The sequence below is a fragment of the Tupaia chinensis genome, unplaced genomic scaffold, assembly GCF_000334495.1.
Source record: "Tupaia chinensis unplaced genomic scaffold, TupChi_1.0 Scaffold000355_1, whole genome shotgun sequence".
NCBI lineage: Eukaryota > Metazoa > Chordata > Mammalia > Scandentia > Tupaiidae > Tupaia > Tupaia belangeri.
Window position 1 is genome coordinate 13482209 of NW_006159850.1, and position 20874 is coordinate 13503082.

Sequence of the window (20874 nt, forward strand, 5' to 3'; positions counted from 1 at the left end):
AAGCTGCTAGGTCCAAGACTCAAACTGCAGTCAGCCATATGGGAGTCCAGCGCCCTTAACCACCATGCCACCTGCTGGCCCATCTTTAATTAATATTTCTACCATCAGCTATGTAAAATATTTCTTATGTTTTCATTACTCTCTTTTACCACTTTTTTGCTATAGGGATGCATGTGTTTGCCGGAGAGAGAGAAACAGGGAGGGTATGCAATCATCCCCCACAAGGGGCATGGCCATATCGCAGTCTTTTCTCCTCTTGGGATTTTGGGCACACGTGCACATGTGCCTCGCATAATTTTCAAGCTGCCAAGTCTGGGACTCTTAACCACAAAGTCAGCCATGCTAGATCTAGCTGCCTTAACCTCTGTGCCACCTGCTGGCCCCTCTTTTTTTTATTATTATTTTTAAGATTTTTTTAAAAGAATTATTCTACTTTATTTACTTGTTTGTTTGTTTTAATTTGACCAGAAAGGGATAGTGAGAGAGAGAGAGAGCGAGAGCGAGCACGTGAGCCCGCAGGTCCAGGAATCGAACCGCTGTTGGCCATATGGGAGTCCAGCACCCGTAACCATCACACCACCTGCTGGTCCCATGGCCCCTCCTATTTATCACACTTAATATTTATTTATACTGTTTCATGGGGTGAAAGAGTATTTTGCTTTGTTTTACATTACCTTAATTACTGTCTTACTGATTTATAAGTGTTCTTTATGTTTTCTTTCCACTCATTTTTTGTTGGCTATATATACTGCAAATACTCAGTCCCACCAGGTCCAGGATTCAAAACACAGTTGGCCATGTAGGAGGAGTCCAGCACCTTAACTACCACCTGCTGGCCCCACTAGTTTTGTTTTTATGTTAATGTAGTCAGTTTTACCGATATATCCTCTTGGTACCAACAGATGGCGTAGTGGTGACATCACTGGACTCCCATATAACTGACTGTGGTTTGAGTCCTGAATGTGGTGGCTTAAAACTCACACCGGGAGCTTGTGCTTGCTTGCTCAAGATCCTAGGAGGAAGAAGGACTGGGGCATGGCCCTCCTCTCTGGAGGGATGATTTTTCACTTTCCCCCCTCACTGTGTCTCTTACCTCCGACAAGCCCACATGCCCTAAGGCAAAAACCTCCTTTAAAAAAAAAAAAAAAGAGTTGTATGTGTGTCCTTTTAACTACATTCTTCAATATTTCCTAACTTGAGGGACCAGCAGTTAGCATACTGGCTATGTCGCTGGACTCCCATGTAGTCGACTGCAGGTCACGTCCTGGACCCAGTGGTGTAAAACTCATGCCAGGCACATGTGCATGTGTGCCCAAGATCCCGAGAGGAGAATGGAGGAGAAGAGATTGCAGCATGGCCATCCCCCCTGGGGGGTGATTTCTCGCTTTCTGTCATTCTGTCTGTCTGGCAAGCGCACATGCCCTATAGCAAAAAAAAATTTTTTTCCTAACTTGAAAATGTGGTCTTCGGGTACTGAGTCTTTTCAGTCATGGACATAACACAATAGCCTTAGTTTTTCCCTTCATCTTTTACAAGTGTACCTCACTCATTAAGGTCCTGTCCTTTAACTTTATCCTAGTTTGCTATTATTAAAATTGCTGTTGCAAGGGGATATTTTTATTTCCTTTACTAATCACTTACCATTTGGAAGAATGGTACTGATAAACTTTTTTTGTCTTCATTCCAATAACTTTAATAATTTGTAATAATTTATAGGTTTTCTTGGATTTCCCATGCGAATTATTAAGGGCAGCTTTATCTCTCGTTTCCAGCTTTTTTTGGTTGTTTGTTTCCTAACATTGGAATTGAATTCTTTCTTTGCATATCACATTTTAAAACTATTTTTAGCTGTGTACAAATTTATGGCTCTTGATCTTGACAAATGTGTTCTTATACATTGGTCTCTTTGTGCCTATTCCTTCTCCAGAAAGACAGAGAGACAGAAAGCGAGAAATCACTCCCCCAGGGGATGGCCATGCCGCAGTCCTCCTCCTCCATTCTCCTCTCGGGATCTTGGGCACACACGCACACACGTCCGGCATGAGTTTAAGCCACTGGGCCCAGGATTCGAACCATGGTTGACTACATGGGAGTCCAGCGACATAGCCATTATGCCATCTGCTGGTCCTGCATGTGGCATTTTTAGTCCCTAGTGGAAATTGAGCGTTTGACCATCACTGCCTGCTTGAACAACGAAGCCCAGTATGAGTTCAGCCCTACATGCTGCTCTTCTGTAATATTTCTGGATTTGAAAATGTTTTCTCTCTCGTTATAGTTTGTTCACTTTCCTGGTGGTTGTTACTTGCCCTCACCAGAGAGGGAAAGTGAGAAATCACTTCTGGGGCAGGGCAAAGGGTGGCCACACCACAATCCCTTCTCTTCCATTCTCCTCTCTGGATTTTGGGCATGCAATACCTATACCCTGCATGTTGGTCATGGTGTATTTGCAGCAAAGCATATGTATCACAGTATGAACTTGCTGTGCCATTTTCATGGGCAGTCTTCTACAGCCTTCCTGATCCCCACCTGTTGCTGATTTTCCCCTGCTAGTGCCATGCAGAAGGAGCAGACACTAAGGAGACAGGCCGAGTTAGAATCGGCACAGTGCAGGCTCCAACTTCAGGTCCTCACTGATGAATGCACTAGACTTCACAGTCGTGTCCAGGTAAGTTTGCTTGTTCTAACCCGGGGAACGTTTGGGTAGGGATAGAAGAGAATATATATATATTACTCTAGCACTTTCACAGGTCCCCCCTGATACAGTGGGGCTAGGATTTGGTAGCTGGTGCTGAGAGAAAACCCTTGACTGCGTCCATGCCCTGGGAATATACCAGTGGCGCCTGTCAGTCAGAGGGACAGAGACCATTCTGTGACATCATTTTTGCCATTATGTCTTTCTTTTGCTCTAACCTTAGGCCCTACTTTTTAAAAAATATAATAAATAAATATTAACTTGAGCTCATTTCTAAAACATAGGACTTGCCAAGTTATTTGGAAAAGAAGTATGACTGATTTTGTTTATTAGGTTATTTGTCTGAAACTTTACATACTTTATGATGAATTCTTTAGCAGTCTGAATTTTAGAAGAATTTAAATAGCCAGCTGAGAATTCTAAACTTGCTTAAGTTACTGTACCTCTTCTGCATTTACCAGTAAAATGAAGGGCTGTACACAAAACAACTAGTAAGGACTTTCAACTCTTAATATTTTGATTCTGTACCCTCCTTATGTCAGTGCTTGTTGAAATAATGTAAAAACTCAGCAGTTCTCTAGGATTCATAATATTTTTACATAATGAATGAGGAATCTTTTTGTATCAAATCAAGAAACAGTGTTATAGGGAATATCAAATGAGGAAGCTTCATTTACAAAATTCTTTTCATTTTAGGACTTGCAAAAACTTATTGTGCAGCATCGGGATCAGATTTTACAACAGACCGGAGGCTCACCAACACATATCCTGAACTGCCTGCCTCCCAGCCAGCGCCAGCATAGGTACCACCTGCAGAAGACTTTCCCCGTGTCTCAGACCGGAAACTGCCGAATCATGGCTTACTGTGATTCTCTGAGTTGCCTGGTGGTGTCGCAACCTTCTCCTGAGGCTTCCTTTCTTCCAGGTAAACTGAGAACCTCAGCTTTCCTCTCCCCGCCTCTTTTTTTTTTTTTTTTTTTTTTAAGTTTTTGCCATAGGGCACATGCACTCTCCAGAGAGACAGACAGTGAGAAGGACCGTGAGAAATCACCCCCCATGGGGAATGGCCACGCTGCAGCCCCTTCTCTATTCTCCCGGGATCTTAGGCACGCACGCTCATGCTCCTGGCATGAACTTGAAGCTACCAGGTCCTGGAGAAAGTTTATGTCCTACTTATTATCCAAAGAAAAGTATGGGACCAGACTTTTTTTAGAGAGATTTTTGCTGTGGGATATGTGTGCTCACTAAAGAGACAGATCAAAATCTAGAAATCACTTCCCAGGGGGGAATGGTCTTGCCGCAATACCTTCTCCATTCTCCTCTTGGGACTTTAAGCACACGTGCACATTCATCTGGCGTGAGTTTTATGCCACCGGGTCCAGGACTCGAACTACAGTCGACTACATGAGAATCCAGCAATATAACCATTACGCCATCTGCTGGTCCCACCCACATAAGTTTTTAATAAAAAGATTTATGGCGAGGTGGTTAAGGGCACTGGACTCCCAAATGGCCAACTGCGGTTTGAGTCCCGGATCTGGCATCTTGCTTCTCGTCCTCTCTCTTGCTCACTCTATCTCTGATCAAATGAAAATAAATAGAGTTAAATAAAATAATTCTTCCCCAAAAAAAAGATTTATGGACCAGCCAGTGGCATAGTGGTTAAGGCAGCTAGATACCACATAATCAGTTGTGCAGGTCAAAGTCTCAGACTCAGTGGCTTAAAAAACACACCAGGCACATGTGCATGTATTTCCAGAACCCTGAGAGAAATGGAGGAGAAGGAATTATGGTGTGACAATCCCCCATAGCAGATGCTCCCTCCCCCACTTGTCTGTGTCCTCTACCAGAAATTTTTAAATAAAGATTTATCACCAAATAAAACCTTCCTACAAATTGAAAAAATGCTGTTTCTTCTAGTGTACCCAAATCAGGTCCATGTTCTGTTCCTTTTTTCTCAGTTGTCTACTCCAGCCTGCTCCACTAGCTCTGCTTTCGAGCTTGCTGGTGCACTGATTTGTCTGTGCTCCCCTTCATAATTAACTAGGCCTGTATATTCATCATGTTCCTTTGTGGACTTAATGCCTATAGTCTCCCTGTCTGTCTCTCTGCCTTCTAATTCTCTTTTAAAAGAAAATGCAAGCAACTTTCTCCCTTTTATTTCCCTGGAGGAACTGATATAAGATTCAAGGCTATCTTGAACCCAAGATTTGACAAGTTCTGTTTTTTTTTTCAATAACTCAGTATCAGATACTTAGTGGAAATAACTTTGCTATCATAACCTGTTAAAGGAACAGTAACAAATACATTTAAATTGGTAAGTTACTTTTCCAAGTTTCATCCCCTCCGCTCCACAAAGAGACAAGTTTTTGTTGTTTTTCCTCCATCCAGAAATGTTATGTATTGATTGGGTGCTTAGATATCATAGATTTTATTTCCTTTCAGTCAGTTGTAGCATATACTGACCAGCTGACATAGAAACTGCCTGTCTCTGTTCTTGGTTTTTGATTGTTCTTCTGAAATTGAGTGTCTGTTCAGGTCGAATGTTCTTGTTCAGGTTAAATGTTCTTATTCAGGAATATTCTTTCTAACTTTTTAATAGTTTAGGACCAGCAGTTGGCATAATGGCTATGTTGCTGGACTCCCATGTACTCAACTGCGGTTCAAGTCCAGACCCAGTGGCTTAAACTCACGCCAGGTGTATATGTGTGCGTGCCCAAGATTCCAAGAGGAGAATGGAGAAGGAATTGTGGTGTGGCCAACACCCTTTGGGGGGTGAATTCTCGCTTTCTTTCTCTCTGTCTGTCTCTGTCTTTCTGGTGAGTGCACGCACCCTACAGCAAAAAGTGTCCAAAAAAAAAAAATTACTGAAATTTCATTGCCTTAAAATAAACCAAATGTATCTAGAGTATACTATTTGACAAGTTTTGACATACAAGGGGACTTCAGAAGTTCATGGGAGGGGCCAGCAGGTGGCGTGGTGGTTAAGGGCACTGGACTCCCACATGGCCAACCATGGTTTAAGTCCCAGACCTGGTGGCTTGCTTCCTCATTTTCTCTCTCTCTCACTCTGTCCCTCTCTGGTCAAATTAAAATAAATAAACAAATAAATAAAACTAAATAAAATAATTATTTTAAACAAAAGATACCAACTCAGCTCCTTAGTAAGTATGTCTTCCTGATAATATTTGAATAAATTATACTTTAGTTTATATCTTTATTTATAAATATCCCCTTTTCAGTGTCTTCTTTGCAATAAAGATCTAGAGAAAAATTTTAGTTCTTTATATTTCTTTTTACTTAAAAAATTAAATCTTTATTGAAAAAGGTGACATTTTAAAGTTTTATAATAGTGATTTTTCTAAGACAGAAAACAAGTTAAATGAAGAAGTCAGTAACTGACTAACCATTATCTCTTATCTCTAAATCATTATCTCCCTTCGTCTTATGAATCTCTATTCTTTTCCAAGAACATGGGGTTTTCACATATATGGATATCCTTTCAGTCAGTTGTAGCATATACTGACCAGCTGACATAGAAACTGCCTGTCTCTGTTCTTGGTTTTTGATTGTTCTTCTGAAATTGAGTGTCTGTTCAGGTCGAATGTTCTTGTTCAGGTTAAATGTTCTTATTCAGGAATATTCTTTCTAACTTTTTAATAGTTTAGGACCAGCAGTTGGCATAATGGCTATGTTGCTGGACTCCCATGTACTCAACTGCGGTTCAAGTCCAGACCCAGTGGCTTAAACTCACGCCAGGTGTATATGTGTGCGTGCCCAAGATTCCAAGAGGAGAATGGAGAAGGAATTGTGGTGTGGCCAACACCCTTTGGGGGGTGAATTCTCGCTTTCTTTCTCTCTGTCTGTCTCTGTCTTTCTGGTGAGTGCACGCACCCTACAGCAAAAAGTGTCCAAAAAAAAAAAATTACTGAAATTTCATTGCCTTAAAATAAACCAAATGTATCTAGAGTATACTATTTGACAAGTTTTGACATACAAGGGGACTTCAGAAGTTCATGGGAGGGGCCAGCAGGTGGCGTGGTGGTTAAGGGCACTGGACTCCCACATGGCCAACCATGGTTTAAGTCCCAGACCTGGTGGCTTGCTTCCTCATTTTCTCTCTCTTTCTCTCACTCTTTTTCTATCCTTCTCTGGTCTAATTTAAATAAATTAATTAATAAAATAAAGCTAAATAAAATAATTCTTTGAAAAAGTTTATGGGAAATGTATATTAATAAAAAACTGAACAAAATTTTAAGGATTATTTATTATTATTTATTAATGTGCTATAGGGCATATGTGCTCACCAGAGAGAGAGATACAGAAAGCAAGCTGCCAGGTCTGGGACTTTAATTATATAGCCAGCTACGTGGGAATCCAGTGCCTTAATCACCATGCTACTTAGCTGGCCCCTGGATTTTTTTTTTACACCAAAATAACCTCATACTTAAATTCCATTTGATCACCACCTTTTCAAAGTAACTGCCTATGTGTTCAGTCCTGAGACTGTCAGTATGGTCAAGATAATGAATGTATCTGTCATCCCAAACGTTTTCTTATGGCCTTTTATAACCTCTCTCACCTGTCCTTCCATTTTCTCCCCACCCCCAGGAAACCACTGATTTGCTTTTTGTCTTTAAGTTACTTTTTTTTTTTTGGGGGGGGGTCTGGCTTCTTAAGAATTATTTAATTTTTTAATTTATTCATTCATTTATTTTAATTTGACCAGAGAGAAACTGAGAAAGCAAGCCACTAGGTCTGCGACTTGAACTGTGGTCAGCCAGGTGGAAGTGTCTAGCACCTTAACAACGATGCCACCTGCTGGGCCCTGGTCTGAATTCTTTCAACATAATTTTGTTTTGTTTTTATATCAATAGTTTGTAGTTTTGTTTCTTTTTATTGCAGATAGTCTTTGGTAATATGTATTTCATGAATTTGTTTATCCATTGATTTAATGATGGACATTTGGAATGGATTGTGTGTTTTTATTTATTGTTTTAAAAAGAATTATTTTATTTTATTTGTTATTATTATTTTTCATTTGATCAGAGAGAGAGAAAGGGAAAGTGAGAAAGAATGCCCCCAAGTTCGACACTCGAACTGTGGTTGGCCATGTGGGAGTCCAGCACCTTAAGCACTGTGCCACCTGCCAGCCCCAGGTTGTATGTTTTTAAATTATAACACTGAGGTTTGTTTTGTTTTAATTTGCCAGAGAGCATGTGCACTTGCTGGTGGGTCAGAGAGAGGGAAAGTGAGCAAGCCACCCCCACAGGGAATAGGCATGCTGCAACCCTTTCTCCATTTCTTTAGTTTATCAGGAATTTGGGCACACACACACACACACACCTCATGTCTTTCAAGCTGCTGGCCAGGACTTTAACCACACACACCACTAACTGACCCCAACACTGGAGAATTGTTATTTTCTTTATTGGACCAGTTGTTTCTCAGGGACTTACCATGCCAAGAAAAGTGAACAAAGGACCTACTTGGAAGGGTAGTTTGCATGGCTTAAGTTGACCTTCAGTGAGCTTGTTTATACTCTCTTCTCTTTGGCAGGCTTTGGTGTTAAGATGTTGAGTACTGCCAACATGAAAAGCAGTCAGTACATTCCGATGCATGGCAAACAGATCCGCGGACTAGCTTTCAGCAGTCGGTCCAAAGGCTTACTGCTCTCTGCTTCTCTAGACAACACTGTGAAACTGACCAGGTGAGTGCTTTGGGAAGGAGGATGGGGACTGGGCTGCTTGGTGTTGAATTATTAATAGTATTAGTGTGATGATGGCTTCTCCGTTTTGGTCTGAGACATTGTCTTCTGAGATCCATTTAAAACTTATTGCTTTTATTTTTTTGTTGTTTTTGCAAGAGGGGATTTTTGCTATAGGGCATGTGCACTCGCCACAGAGACAGATAGAAAGCAAGAAATCACGTGTCCCTCCCACCCCCCACCCCCAGTGGGAATGGCCACACTGCAATCCTTTTCCTCCATTCCTCTCGGGATTTGGGGCATGCATGCACATGCACCTGGCTTGAGTTTTAAACTGCCGGTCCCAATATTCGAACTGTGGTTAGCTATACAGGAGTCCAGTGACATAACCATTACACCATCTCCTGGTCCCAAAATGTATTGCTTTTAAAGGTGGAAATAGCAGATTACAAAACTATGGCTATAGTATCCTATATCTTTACAAATATATGTGTTAATGAAATACATCTTAAACATTAAAGATGACCTCTAGAGATGGTGAAATAATAGCACGAAGGTAGCCTCGGTACCTGACACTGAGCAATCGCCATATCAGCTTAAGACTGTTATTCCTGGTCTGTTGATTGGCTATTTCTGCCTAACAAAAAAATGTTTGGCAGGCACTTGCTGTCCTTGAGTACTATGATGACTTCTTACATAGCCTGAGCTAATTATGACATTTTATCTTCCCACATTCTGTGAGTACTGTGGACCTAATCTCAGTATGCTCCATGCCTCTATCTGTTTTAGGTTTTTGCCGTAGGGTGCGTGTGTCAGCTAGAGACAAACAGTGAGAGGGAAAATGAGAACTCACCCGCCAGGGGTGATTTCCGTGCTTCAATACCTCTCTGTTCTCCTTTCAGGATTTTGGGTATGCACGCACACCTACCCAGCTTGATTTTCTTTTCTTTCTTTCTTTTTTTTTTTTTTTAGAATTACTTATTTATTTAATTTCATTTGTTGTTATTATTTTTTTTTAATTTGACCAGAGAGAGAGAAAAGGAAAGTGAGAAAGCAAGCCACCAGGTCCAGGACCCAAACCACAGTTGGCTGTGTGGGAATCTAGCATCCTTAACTACCCCCCCCTTTCTTTTTTTTAAAGAAGCATTTAACTTTATTTATTTATTTTATTATTTTAATTTATTTTTTTACCAGATAAGGACAGAGAGAGAGAGAGAGAAAGTGAGAAAGCAACCCGTCAGGTCTAGTACACAAACCTTGGTCAACCATGTGGGAGTCCAGCGCCCTTAACCACCGTGCCATTTGTTGGCCCCTCTTTCTTTTTTAAATAATTAATTATTTAATATCATTCATTCATTTTTGCTATAGGGTATGCACACTCACCAGAGAGAGAGAAATTGAGAAAGCAAACCTCCACATCCAGCACTTGAATAGAAGTCAGCCATGTGGGAGTCTAGCGCCCTAACCACTACACTACCTACCAGCACCCCTGCCTAACATGATTTTCAATCCACCCAGCCAGGACTTGAACCATGGTGGGCCATGTAGGAGTCCGGTACCTTAACCACCACACCATCTGCTGGCTCCATGCCTTTATCTTGTAGGAAGTAGTTCTGATCACTGTGCTATAGTTAATTTTTGCATCTAAATAGTTTTCTTTTCTTTTTTGGAGAGGTTTTTACTATAGGGTACGTGGGCTCGCTAGAAAGACAGAGTGAGACAAAAAGTGAGAAATCACCCCTCCACGGGGGATAGCCACGCCATAATCCCCTCTCCTCCATTCTCTTCTCGGGATCTTGGGCATGCAAGCACACGCGCCCAGTGTGAGTTTAAGCCACCGGGTCCAAGACTCAAACCACGGTCGACTACATGGGAGTCTAGTGACATAGCCATTATGCTAACTGCTGGTCCCTGCATCTAAATCTGTGGGACTTCCTGATAGCACTATTAGGACTGATGAGGATTGCTTCAGTTTGGGCCAGCCCTATAGCACAGTGGGGGCCAGATCCTACACGAATGACCACAATTTTGGGTACTGACCCTGGCAACTTGAATGATACGCTGGGTTCATGTGCGTGTATGCCCAGAATCCTGAGGGGATGGAGAAATGGAAGAAAGATAATGGCATGATCATTCCCTGTTGGAGATGGGGTGCTATCTCTTCCATCTCTCTTTCTCTGGCATGTGTACATGCCCTCTGGCAATTGAAAGGGGTGGGAGGGCTGGCTTCATGGCCTGGTGATTTAGGCAGCTGGATCCCACATGGCCAAACCTGTGGTTCAAGTTCCAGACCCAGTGGCTTGAGAAACCTGCCAAGCACATGGGTGTGTGTGCCCAAAATCCCTAAAGGAGTGAGATATGGAGGGGAAGGGATTGCCTCATTACTGTTCCTCATGGTGGGTGCTTTCTCCTCTGTCTCTGACAAGTACATGCACCTTCTAGCTTAAAACAAATAATAAGTTTTAGCTTAATTTTGGGCAGCTCAGTGTAACATTGTATTTGTATATATGCTGTGTCTTTGTAAAGTTTATTTCATTCATGATAGAGAGTGTGTGCACTCACGCAAGAGTAAGGTTGAGGAGAGTACCCTCAATAAGGTCTTTTCCCTCTATGGTCTCTTTTCTCCACTTTCTAGCTCTTCAGGATCGTGGCCATAGGCCTGATCTATGTTTTCAGGCTGACTTGGGGATTCAGAACCCACAGTCATCCATGGGCTTCTAGCACTGTAGTTCGGGTTGTTGCAGACTATGGCAGCAAGCTGGGCAATTTTTCTTAAGTGTATTTTCTAATTTCTAAGCTTGTGTGTTGGTTACCTATAACTGTGGAGAGGGTAATAAGAATAGAGTGGGAAATATACTGTATATGTCTTTAACCTATTCTTTCATCCTTGCAGCCCAAAAGAAAAATGTGTGGCCCCAAAAACAAATATTTTAGAATTTAAAGGGTTTATCTGGGCAGTCCCTAGAGGACTTAAAAATCTAGATAGTTGGAGTGTGTAGGTGTGTTCTCAAGGGTTATCGGTCATTTAGATGGTGATTTTGACATCTTTGTCATGTATTTTCTTTTCTTTTTTTCTTAAAGAATTATTCCTTTAGTTTTATTGGTTCATTCATTTATTTTAATTTGACTGGGAAAAGACTGAGAGGGAAAGTGAGAAAGCAAGCCACGAGATCTGGGATTTGAACCATGGTTGGCCATGAGAAAGTGTCTGATGCCTTAACTGCCACGCCACCTGCTAGTTTCTCATATTTTATTTTCTTAATGAGTCATTTTTAAATTCTCTCATAATTCCATAGCCTGGAGACAAACACTGTTGTTCAAACTTACAATGCTGGGCGTCCTGTCTGGAGCTGCTGCTGGTGTCTTGATGAAAATAATTACATCTATGCTGGACTGGCCAATGGTTCAATTCTGGTATATGATCTACGAAACACAAGCTGTCATGTCCAAGAGTTGGTACCTCAGAAAGCCAGGTAGGGAAATACTCACTTCTTTCCTGTAGGTAGCAGCTTTCTCTGGGACGTTTTGGATTAATCCTCTTTTCAGAGTGTTCCTTAATTGGTTAGAAGTCCTCGCACAGGGCAGTTATCTAAGATCCACTGATCTCTTCTCACTTCAGAATCAGTAAGGTCCTTGGAGTTTATTTGCTTTTTCGTGTGGAGGAAAGCAGCTCTGGTTCCGAGTGTAGCCAGCTTCACAGAGGCAGTGATCATCCAGTCTGACAAAACAGAATCAGAACCTATCTCTGCTATTCACAAACTGTGTGACCGTATAGTCCTGTTTCTTGGCCTGTTGTGTCATCATTATAAAACCTGGTTACTGTAGACTTGCTTTAATAACTACATGTCTAGCACATAGGAAGAAGTCCATAAAGGTAACCTAACAGAAAGTGATTTAAAGCTTGTCACTCCATAGCTAAGCCACGTTGGTCTAAGGATATCATATTGCTGTTATTTATCATAAATACTAATCATAATCAAAATACAATAATGTAGTTGTGGGATTGGGTCATTCGTAAAGTCAGTCCCAATTGTGAAATGGGTAAGTGCCAGTACCTGGGTGGCTGCTGGCACCAGGGTTGCTCCTCTGAATCTGTTGAGTGCTCTTTGAGCATAATACTATCCTGGAGACCTGAAGTTCTCAAAGGGGGAGTGGGGCCTATACCCTGGCCAAGATGAAAATGATCTTAAGAGAGAATTTCTTATTTGAACGGATATTTGAAGGCACAACAGGATCTGTACTTAAAGAAGTCACCACGGTAACAATTACTTGCTGAAACCAAGGCTCGGTGGTTTAGAATTTTTCATTTGAATTAGTGGGATCACACTTCAGTGATGTGGTTCGTGGGCATAAAGATGATCAATAAGAACTCCAGGCAAACAGGTAACGTTGGCATGGCGGGACTCCTGTAGAGTAGATAGTAAAATATAGGGAATTGAAAAATGGCAAGGAGAAAATGTTCATATTGTTCTTTTTGTGTTAGTTTACTTTGATTAGCCTCACTGTGACAGGGAAATGAACTAAAACAGACAAATTTGTCACTGGAAACTCAGCAGAAATGAGTTTAGGAATAGAGTCTGTAGACTGGTGTTCCCAAGAGAATTCTTGGCATACTATCCTGGTCATATGTTTGCAGAAAGAAATTTCAAAATTCTGAAGAAAAAATTCTGTTTCTGAATTTAAAATGTAGTTGCTAGGCTATATTTTAATTGCAAAATCTCTCAACTCTGGCTTGGAACCTTTATTTTATTTGATGTATAATATAAGCTGATTTTCTTCTTGTTTTGTTTTGTTTTGTTTTTTTGTTAAATTTTGCTATAGGATGCATGTACTTGTGAAAGAGAAAGTGAGACTTCGCCTCACAGAGGGGATGACCATGTTGCAGTCAAGTCCCCAGGTTGAGGATTCAACACATTGTCATGGATCCAGCTACCTTCACCCCACCACCCAGCTGGCTCTCTTGGCTTTTCTTTTCTTTTCTTTTTTTTTTTTTTAAGAATTTTTAATTTTGTTTTGTTTGTTATTATTTTAATTTGACCAGAGAGAGAGAAAGGGAAAGCGAGAAAGCAAGTTTCCAGGTCTGGCCATATGGGAGTCCAGCACCTTAACCACCATGCCACCTGCTGGCTCTTTGGCTCTTCTTTATGTATATATGTGGCTAATTCCTTTCCTGGAAACTTCCTACTAAAACTCTCAAAATATATTTTTAAAAATATATATATAGACCTGGAAACTTGCTTTCTCGCTTTCCCTTTCTCTCTCCTCACCGCCTGTCAAATTAAAATAAATAATTTTTTTTTTTTTTGAGAAGTTTTTCGCTATAGGGTGCGTGCGCTCGCCAGACAGACAGAGAGAGACATAGAGGCAGAAAGCGAGAAATCACCCCCCAGGGGGGATGGTCGCACCGCAATCCCTTCTGCTCCATTCTCCTCTCGGGATCTTGGGCGGGCACGCACGCACACGCCACCCGGCGTGAGTTTTAAGCCACCGGGTTGGGGACGCGAACTGCAGTCGACTGCGTGGGACATAGCCAGCGACATAGCCATTACACTAACTGCTGGTTCCCAAAATAAATAATTTTTTAAGGAAGAATTATATTTTAATTTAATTAATTAATTAGTTTTGATTTGACCAGAGAGATCTGTAGGTTTTTAATCTCTTCTGTAGAGGTAGGAATGTGCTCACAGGCACCTGGTAGTGGGGTCTGGAACATCCCTTAATTGGAATCTGAGGCCTGGTTTCCTTTCTGTCCCTTCAGATGCCCACTGGTGTCCCTGTCATACATACCCAGAGCTGCCTCACCTACCTTTCCGTGTGGTGGGCTGCTCGCTGGAACCTTGGAGGGTGCTTCCTTCTGGGAGCTGAAAATGGGCTTTTCTCATTGGCCCCATGTGCTGCCTTTGGAGCCCGGAGGCTGCGTAGACTTTCAGACAGAGAGCAGCACCCGACACTGCCTTGTGACCTACAGGCCTGGTGAGTGTGGGTTTGTTTGGGGGCAGGCTGGCAGAGGGGTGGAAAGGAGAACTCGGCCCTCGCCTGTGGGGCTGAGGTAGACCCCTCACAGGCTACTAACAGGTTATGTGGCAGCTCTTGTTCCCGCTGTGAGGGCAGTGGCTCCTGGTTCTTCTGTAGGGGCTGCCTCCCTCCTCACTTGTAAGAACAGGATCAGATTCTGCCAGGTACTCCTGAAAGGGAACGAGCCACTTCAGGAATATTCCACATGGAACAGTGCTGGGATAGGAAGCCTGTTCTGCAGGCCATTGCGTCACCTCCTTCTGCCCCTTATTTCACCTAAGAGAAAGGCCCAGGTAACTGCAGGCATGTGGTTCCCAGCCTACAATATTAGCTCTTAGTCCTTATTTGGAGCCGACAGAGATAAATAAGAAAAGAGGGACAACCCTGGTGGAATGGGCCTCACCAGCCGAACTTCACTACTTCCCCTCGCGGCTGACTGAGCTTATGTTCAGAGATTCCTTCTAGCTTGAAAGGTGTGACTCAATCCTGATTACAGTACTGATGGTCACTGTTGTGTGTTTTTTCTTTCTAATTTGGTCAGGAGGTCTCTCTCAAGAGAATGACTATAATCTCTGTCTCTGCCCTAACACGCTAATGCTAACTGGCCTGTGATAAGGTGTCCTCCTCACAAGGAGTTTGTTTGTACTGGCCGGTACCTTTGTGTTTCTTGTCTAACCTGTGTCCTGTGTGTCCCTGCTAAAGAAGTCCTCTGCAGGAGAGAAGCTACACTAAGGTCAGTCAGAGGAGGTAAATCTGCAAAATACAAAGCCGCTCATTATTGTAGATCCCTGGGAGAAGAGGACAGCATGCTCGCAGGACCACTGGGAAGAACAGGGAAGCTTTTGGACACCCAGGCCCAACAAGAGGGTCAGGAGCAAGAAAGAGACAGAGGAGGCAGCCAGTGGGACTGTGGCTTTGTTAAGGTCTATCGGTGTTAGCCATTAGGCTTTCCCAGGAGGTAGAGATGAACTAGATTAAAGAAAACATACCCAGACCTGGGTCATGGGCAGCCAGGGCCGATCTGCAGTGCTGGAGCCACATTGCCGACTGAACTTTGTGTCCCAAGTCTTTCCTGGAACACACAGGCACACATGTGCCTGTGATCCCAATTGACTGGAGGGCTGGGGACTCAAGGAGACTCTCAGGAGTGCCTGTATCTCTCACTACCCTCTCATGTGTATGCTTTCTCACTCAAAAGAAAAAGACATGCACAAAGTGGGCGAACTTGCTTATATAACTGGTCTAGACCACTGGGTTTAATTGTGGTCAGCAACTGTGAGGTGTGCTGGGTTTGGGGTCACTGAGGTGTTAGACTCAACTAACCACACAGGGAGGGGAAGTTTGAACTAGGCCAAAGGTGAGGGTAGTGTCTGAGTTTCAAACAGTGGATACTAGGCCTGAAAATGGATGCCAAGGCAGCAACCCTAATATTTATGAGACTCTGGTCAGGGTTAATTACCAAAGTACCTGGACTTGTGCCACATGTAGGTAGACCTAGTTGTTGATCGTTTCATTTGAGCTGGAAAACTCAGCTTTCCTGCCCCTTTAGCCATAAGTTAGCTTCAGGTCTTCTGTCACCAAGGCTGTGATTCAACGTGATTTGTATAGAGAGCTTGGGGGTCCCATTTGCCTCCTGGCAGAGCCCCAGATAACATGTTTCCCCTTCTATAATAGCAGGCTTTCATTGTATAAAAATGTACAGGCCCAGGAACTAAGGGTCCTCACTAGGGGAAGGGAAAAACCTTTAGTTAGAGAAATCCCTAAGCAGAAGTCTGGCAGGATAGTGATTTTACCAAAACAGAAAGCTCATTCTCAGAATGGCTTCTCTTATAGACACTAACTTACTGTAGGTAACTTGCTTCATCCTAGCCTAGAGGACTGAACTCATTTGTGCTATTATTATTATTTTGTTGCTATTGTGTTTACTTTGTTGCCTCTTTTTTTGAGAGGTTTCTGCTATAGGGCGCGTGTGCTTGCCAAAAACACAGAGACAGGACAGAGATACAGAAAGTGAGAAATCACCCCCCCAGGGGGGATGCCACGCTGCAGTCCCTTCTCCTCTCAGGATCTTGGGCACACACAGACACGTGCCCAGTGTAAGTTTAAGCCACCGTGTCCGGGACGTGAACCACAGTCAACTATATGGGAGTCCAGTGACATAGCCATTGCCCCAACTGTTGGTCCCAGTATCTATTCTTTTTTTTTGGGGGGGGGTCGTTTGCTATAGGGCATGTGTGCTCGCCAGACAGACAGATAGAGACAGAAAGCGAGAAATCACCCCCCAGGGGGGATGGGCATGCCACAATCCATTCTCCTCTCGGGATCTTGGGCACGCACACACGTGCGCCCGGCGTGAGTTCTAAGCCACCAGGTCCGGGACGTGAACTGTAGTCGACTACGTGGGAGTCCAGTGACATAGCCATTACACTAACTGCTGGTTCCCTCCGGTATCTCTTCTTAACCGTTTAATATACTTGTGGCTTTTCTGCCCAACTAGGTTGTAACTCTGAAGTTCAGGTACTGAATTCTTAATTCAGTACTTAATTCTTCTGTGCCATCTCTGTGTGGCAGCACTGATTTCTCTATCCCGTAGATAAAAACCACAACACCATACGGAGCGTGCTGATGGAGATGTCCTACAGGCTGAACGATGTTGGCGAGACAACCTGCTCTTGCTATCCTGTGCAGACATTCCTTGGGGGACCCACTTGTAAACTCTTGACCAAAAGTGCCATTTTTCAGAGTCCAGAGAATAATGGCAGCATCTTGGTGTGTACTGGGGATGAAGCATCAAAATCTGCTCTGGTAAGCCTATTTTTATTTCACATAAAAAGTATTTTCGTGGGGTCGGCAGGTGGAGCAGTGGTTAAGGTGTTGGACTCCATAAGAACATAGAAATAAATAATTATTTTTAAAAAAATTATTTATTTTATTTTTTATTTATTCATTCATTGATTTTTTAATTTGACCATAGAGAAACAGAGGGTGAGAGTGAGAGAGGGAGGAAGTGAGAAAGCAAGCCACCAGGTCCAGGACTCGAACCCCGGTTGGCCATGTGTGAGTGTCCAGCACCTTGACCACCACGCCACCCACTGGTCCCATGAAATAAATAATTTTTGAAAAGTAGTTTTGTTTAAAATGTTGGTAGAAGAAAGCCTTTTCTTTCTTTCTTTCTTTTTAGGTTTTTGCCATAGGGCACGTGTGTTCTCCAGAGAGAGACAGAGAAAGAGAGGGGGGTGGAAATCCCCTCAGGGGGATGGCCATGCCACAGTCCCTACTCCACTATTCTCTCAGGATTTTGGGTATACACACGTCCCTGATGTGTTTTTCAAGCTGCTGGAGCCAGAACTTGAACCATGGGGTCAGCCATGTGTGATCTGGCACTTTTAACCACCACACCACCTGCTGACCCAAAAACCTGAATGTTTTTATACAGACAGGTACAGAGTAAAAATCTGGCATTCTCCCACTTCATAATCTCACATATCTGTCTGTGTGCATAGTACCTTGGTACTATCTACACACTCTATCATGAATTTTTAAAGAAAGAAAAAATGTGTATGGTCTTTTTTTTTTTAAATGTCATCTGATAAATCATCTGATAAAGCCATTCTCATGGCTGAAATGACTGACCCTGCCTTTACCTCTGCTGTATCCTTTAGCTATGGGATGCAGGCAGTGGCTCGTTGCTGCAGGACCTGAAGACCGACCAGCCTGTCCTGGACGTCTGCCCATTCGAGGTGAACAGCAGCAGCTACTTGGCTACCTTAACAGAGAAGATGGTCCACATCCATCGGTGGGAGTGACTGTGGACTTGACCGTGCTGCTGAGTGCTAATGTTTAGTGTTGTATGCAAATCCCTAGCAGTCCCGAGCTAGATCCCTTTTGTTGCCTTTGGTCTAGAACTTTGGGGATCTTGGTTCATTTAGATTAGTGTGATTTGGGGCCTGCAGGTCACTGAGACACGATGGGTTGTGTATCTGCTTTGTCTACCAAAAGAATGAGTGACTGACGCTCCATCTACATTACCAATTTCTTGTGTCAGAAATCTCCCTGAGTCTTTGCTGGGAATCTTGATTTTGTATCTGACTTCCTACCCCAGGTCATAGAGAGTGACCTCTCAGCAGTCCTTTAAGATATGAGTGTGCACCGAGCATTTCCTGGGCCATCGGACACTGCCTACATGGCTGTAACACTAGGGCTAATTGCTTGGAGTGCCAAGTTTTTCTGTTGAACACAAGAGGGCACTATAGAGCCTGTGCAGAGTTCGATTTAGTTCTGACCTTGAAGGCTGAAACTTTTTAGTAGCTCAGTCTCATCCCACAGAAGTGTGTGGTAGAACATGTCTGGTGTGCAGCAGCCGTTCTGTTCCAAGCATTCCGTGCTGGGATGTCGGCAAGCCCAGTGACGGAGGCAGCTGGTGAGCACTACACCTTTGCTAACACTGAGCACTTGGAAGTTCACTGCACTGAGAGTGAAGGAGAGACCAGTGGTTTGAGTGGTAAAGACTTGTTTTTTCTAGCTAGCCTAGGACCTCAGGGTTTGTTTTATGTAAGCAAGTGCTTCAAAGATGACTGCTGCTCCCTCTTTCTAGGAAAAAATAAGTGCAAATATCAAAGTTTGTACCTGAGTCTTCCCTAGTGTCAAAGATCAGGAACAAGGGGCTAACTAAAAGAGCAGCTGCTCAGACTGCTGTCAGCCAAGAAAGGCTTGTCTCTCCCGTTTCAAGGGTGTTCTTGTCCGAATAAAGCCAGTCTCGTGGAGTGTGGGGCTGTTACTGAGCGTGTTTGTAATTCCTGGTTCAGAGTTCCCCTGTATGAAAGTGATGTTTGATTCTAAGGTCTTCTGACTTGCCTTCCTAACTTTTTCTAAAAGCGTGGTTAGTAAAATAGTTATTTTCAGGAAGAGAGTCGTGGTGGGGGGCCTATGTGGGTGGCAGGCAAGTGCCCACCCGCTTTCATTCCAGCCCTGAAGTAGCCAGATGGGGAACTGCACTTGTCTCCAACAGACTCAGTTTACATCGCTTTGCTTTGCCTGATGCTACTCTGTAAACCCTCTGTCCAGAGCAGAACAGCCTCAGGGATGGGCAGGTCAGTGCCCTGTTCTTGGGAAGAGGCTGACGGTGTAATTTTCTTAAACAGTTGTTAGAAAAATGTTATCATTTTTATTGTAAAACACTGCTGACCTGTCAGCTCCTGAGCTGTTCCTGGCTCTGTCTCACCAGCGAAGGATTGTTGCAGATTTCCCCAGAGTTCCACATTCTAGTTGTGCCTTTTAATGGCCTCCTACTTGAGGACATCTTTCACCACGCCACCTGCTGGTCCCAATTTGAGGACATCTTTCAAAGAGCCAGCTTCCGGGGCCTGGGAAAAGCTCTTTTTCCTCAGAGAAGATACCCCTTGTGATCTATTGATAATTAAGAGTGGCTACCCAGGCCTGGAGCTTCAGTGGCTGAGATTTGAATTAGAAAGCAGGACTCTCTGGCTTCACTAGATTGTCACAGAGAGGAGGGTCCGGGTGGGCAGGTCTTGGCTGCCTCTGTCATTGGTTGGGCAGGGTTTGGGTCTGACCTGCTCTGAAGGACACTCAACTGATGCTGACTGAGACCCCTGTGAGTAGGACCACAGGACTCACTACCAGGGAAGTTGGGCAAGTCGCGAGCATTGCCAATCTTTGCATTCCTGTAGTAAATTTGGATGTTTTAGAAGCAAATGTTATGTCTGTGACATTTCTCCAAAGAAAAAGCCCTCACCCTCATCCCCGCCCCACCACCCGCTGGAGACTGCACTGTAGACTCGGGCTGGTCTTTGGCACTGCCGGGCTCCGTCCCACATGTTCCCTCAGCCCTACTTCGAATATTGTTTTCCCTTTTGAGAGTTTGGGTTAAAGTGGTTCAAAATATGTTGTCATTGTAACTATCTTTGTGCCTACTTTGGAAACAGGGCCATGGATCTCTGTTCACGTCCTATATGTTTTTGTTTGTATTTTATGTTTTAATGTTAATATGAAAATAAAGAATTTGCCATGCATGAAAGTTCCTGGTCTTTTGTGTCTGACTGTTAGAGGCAGGAACATGTCTGCCTGGTGAGAAGGTCTGATCCCAGCCTGGTAGATTTCGTCATTTCACAGAGTCTGGGTCTGAACCATACCGATGGGCTCTGGATCTTGAGTAAACATCTTAATCTGATGCGGTGGTTGAGGCCTTAATGGGCAATTGTGTTTTCCCGTGCTAATGGGAAGCGATGTGTCGCCTCTGAAGAACATTCCCCCTTACTGCTTATAGTGTCTGCTCTCGGATCTGTGATCTCCAATTCTGACTCCTGCCTGCAGGTTTCTCTTCCTGTTGATTTCTCTGGAACCAGGAGATTTCTTTGGATACGGGAGGAAAAGAAGACCTTTCTTCCTTTCATTTCTTGTAGTTGGCAGCGCTTCTGACAGTGGCAGCAGCTGTTGGCACATG

The 20874-nt window shown here is 43.4% G+C and overlaps 1 protein-coding gene and 1 non-coding gene across 2 annotated transcripts in view; both read left to right on the forward strand.

Annotated features, from left to right (window-relative positions):
• Window positions 1-20440, forward strand: part of RFWD3 (ring finger and WD repeat domain 3) — a gene marked incomplete in the record, with an annotated part of 49873 nt that extends 29433 nt beyond the window's left edge. The window contains 7 exon segments of the mRNA XM_014589441.2: window positions 2551-2665; window positions 3389-3617; window positions 8252-8402; window positions 11696-11872; window positions 14158-14372; window positions 17008-17219; window positions 18077-20440. Of these exon segments, the coding sequence (XP_014444927.1) occupies window positions 2551-2665; window positions 3389-3617; window positions 8252-8402; window positions 11696-11872; window positions 14158-14372; window positions 17008-17219; window positions 18077-18220 (1243 nt within the window).
• Window positions 2733-2861, forward strand: LOC114008571 (small nucleolar RNA SNORA30/SNORA37 family). The gene has a single exon (XR_003550092.1). It is a non-coding gene; the product is annotated as a small nucleolar RNA SNORA30/SNORA37 family (small nucleolar RNA).
• Window positions 20441-20874: the final 434 nt, after the last annotated feature.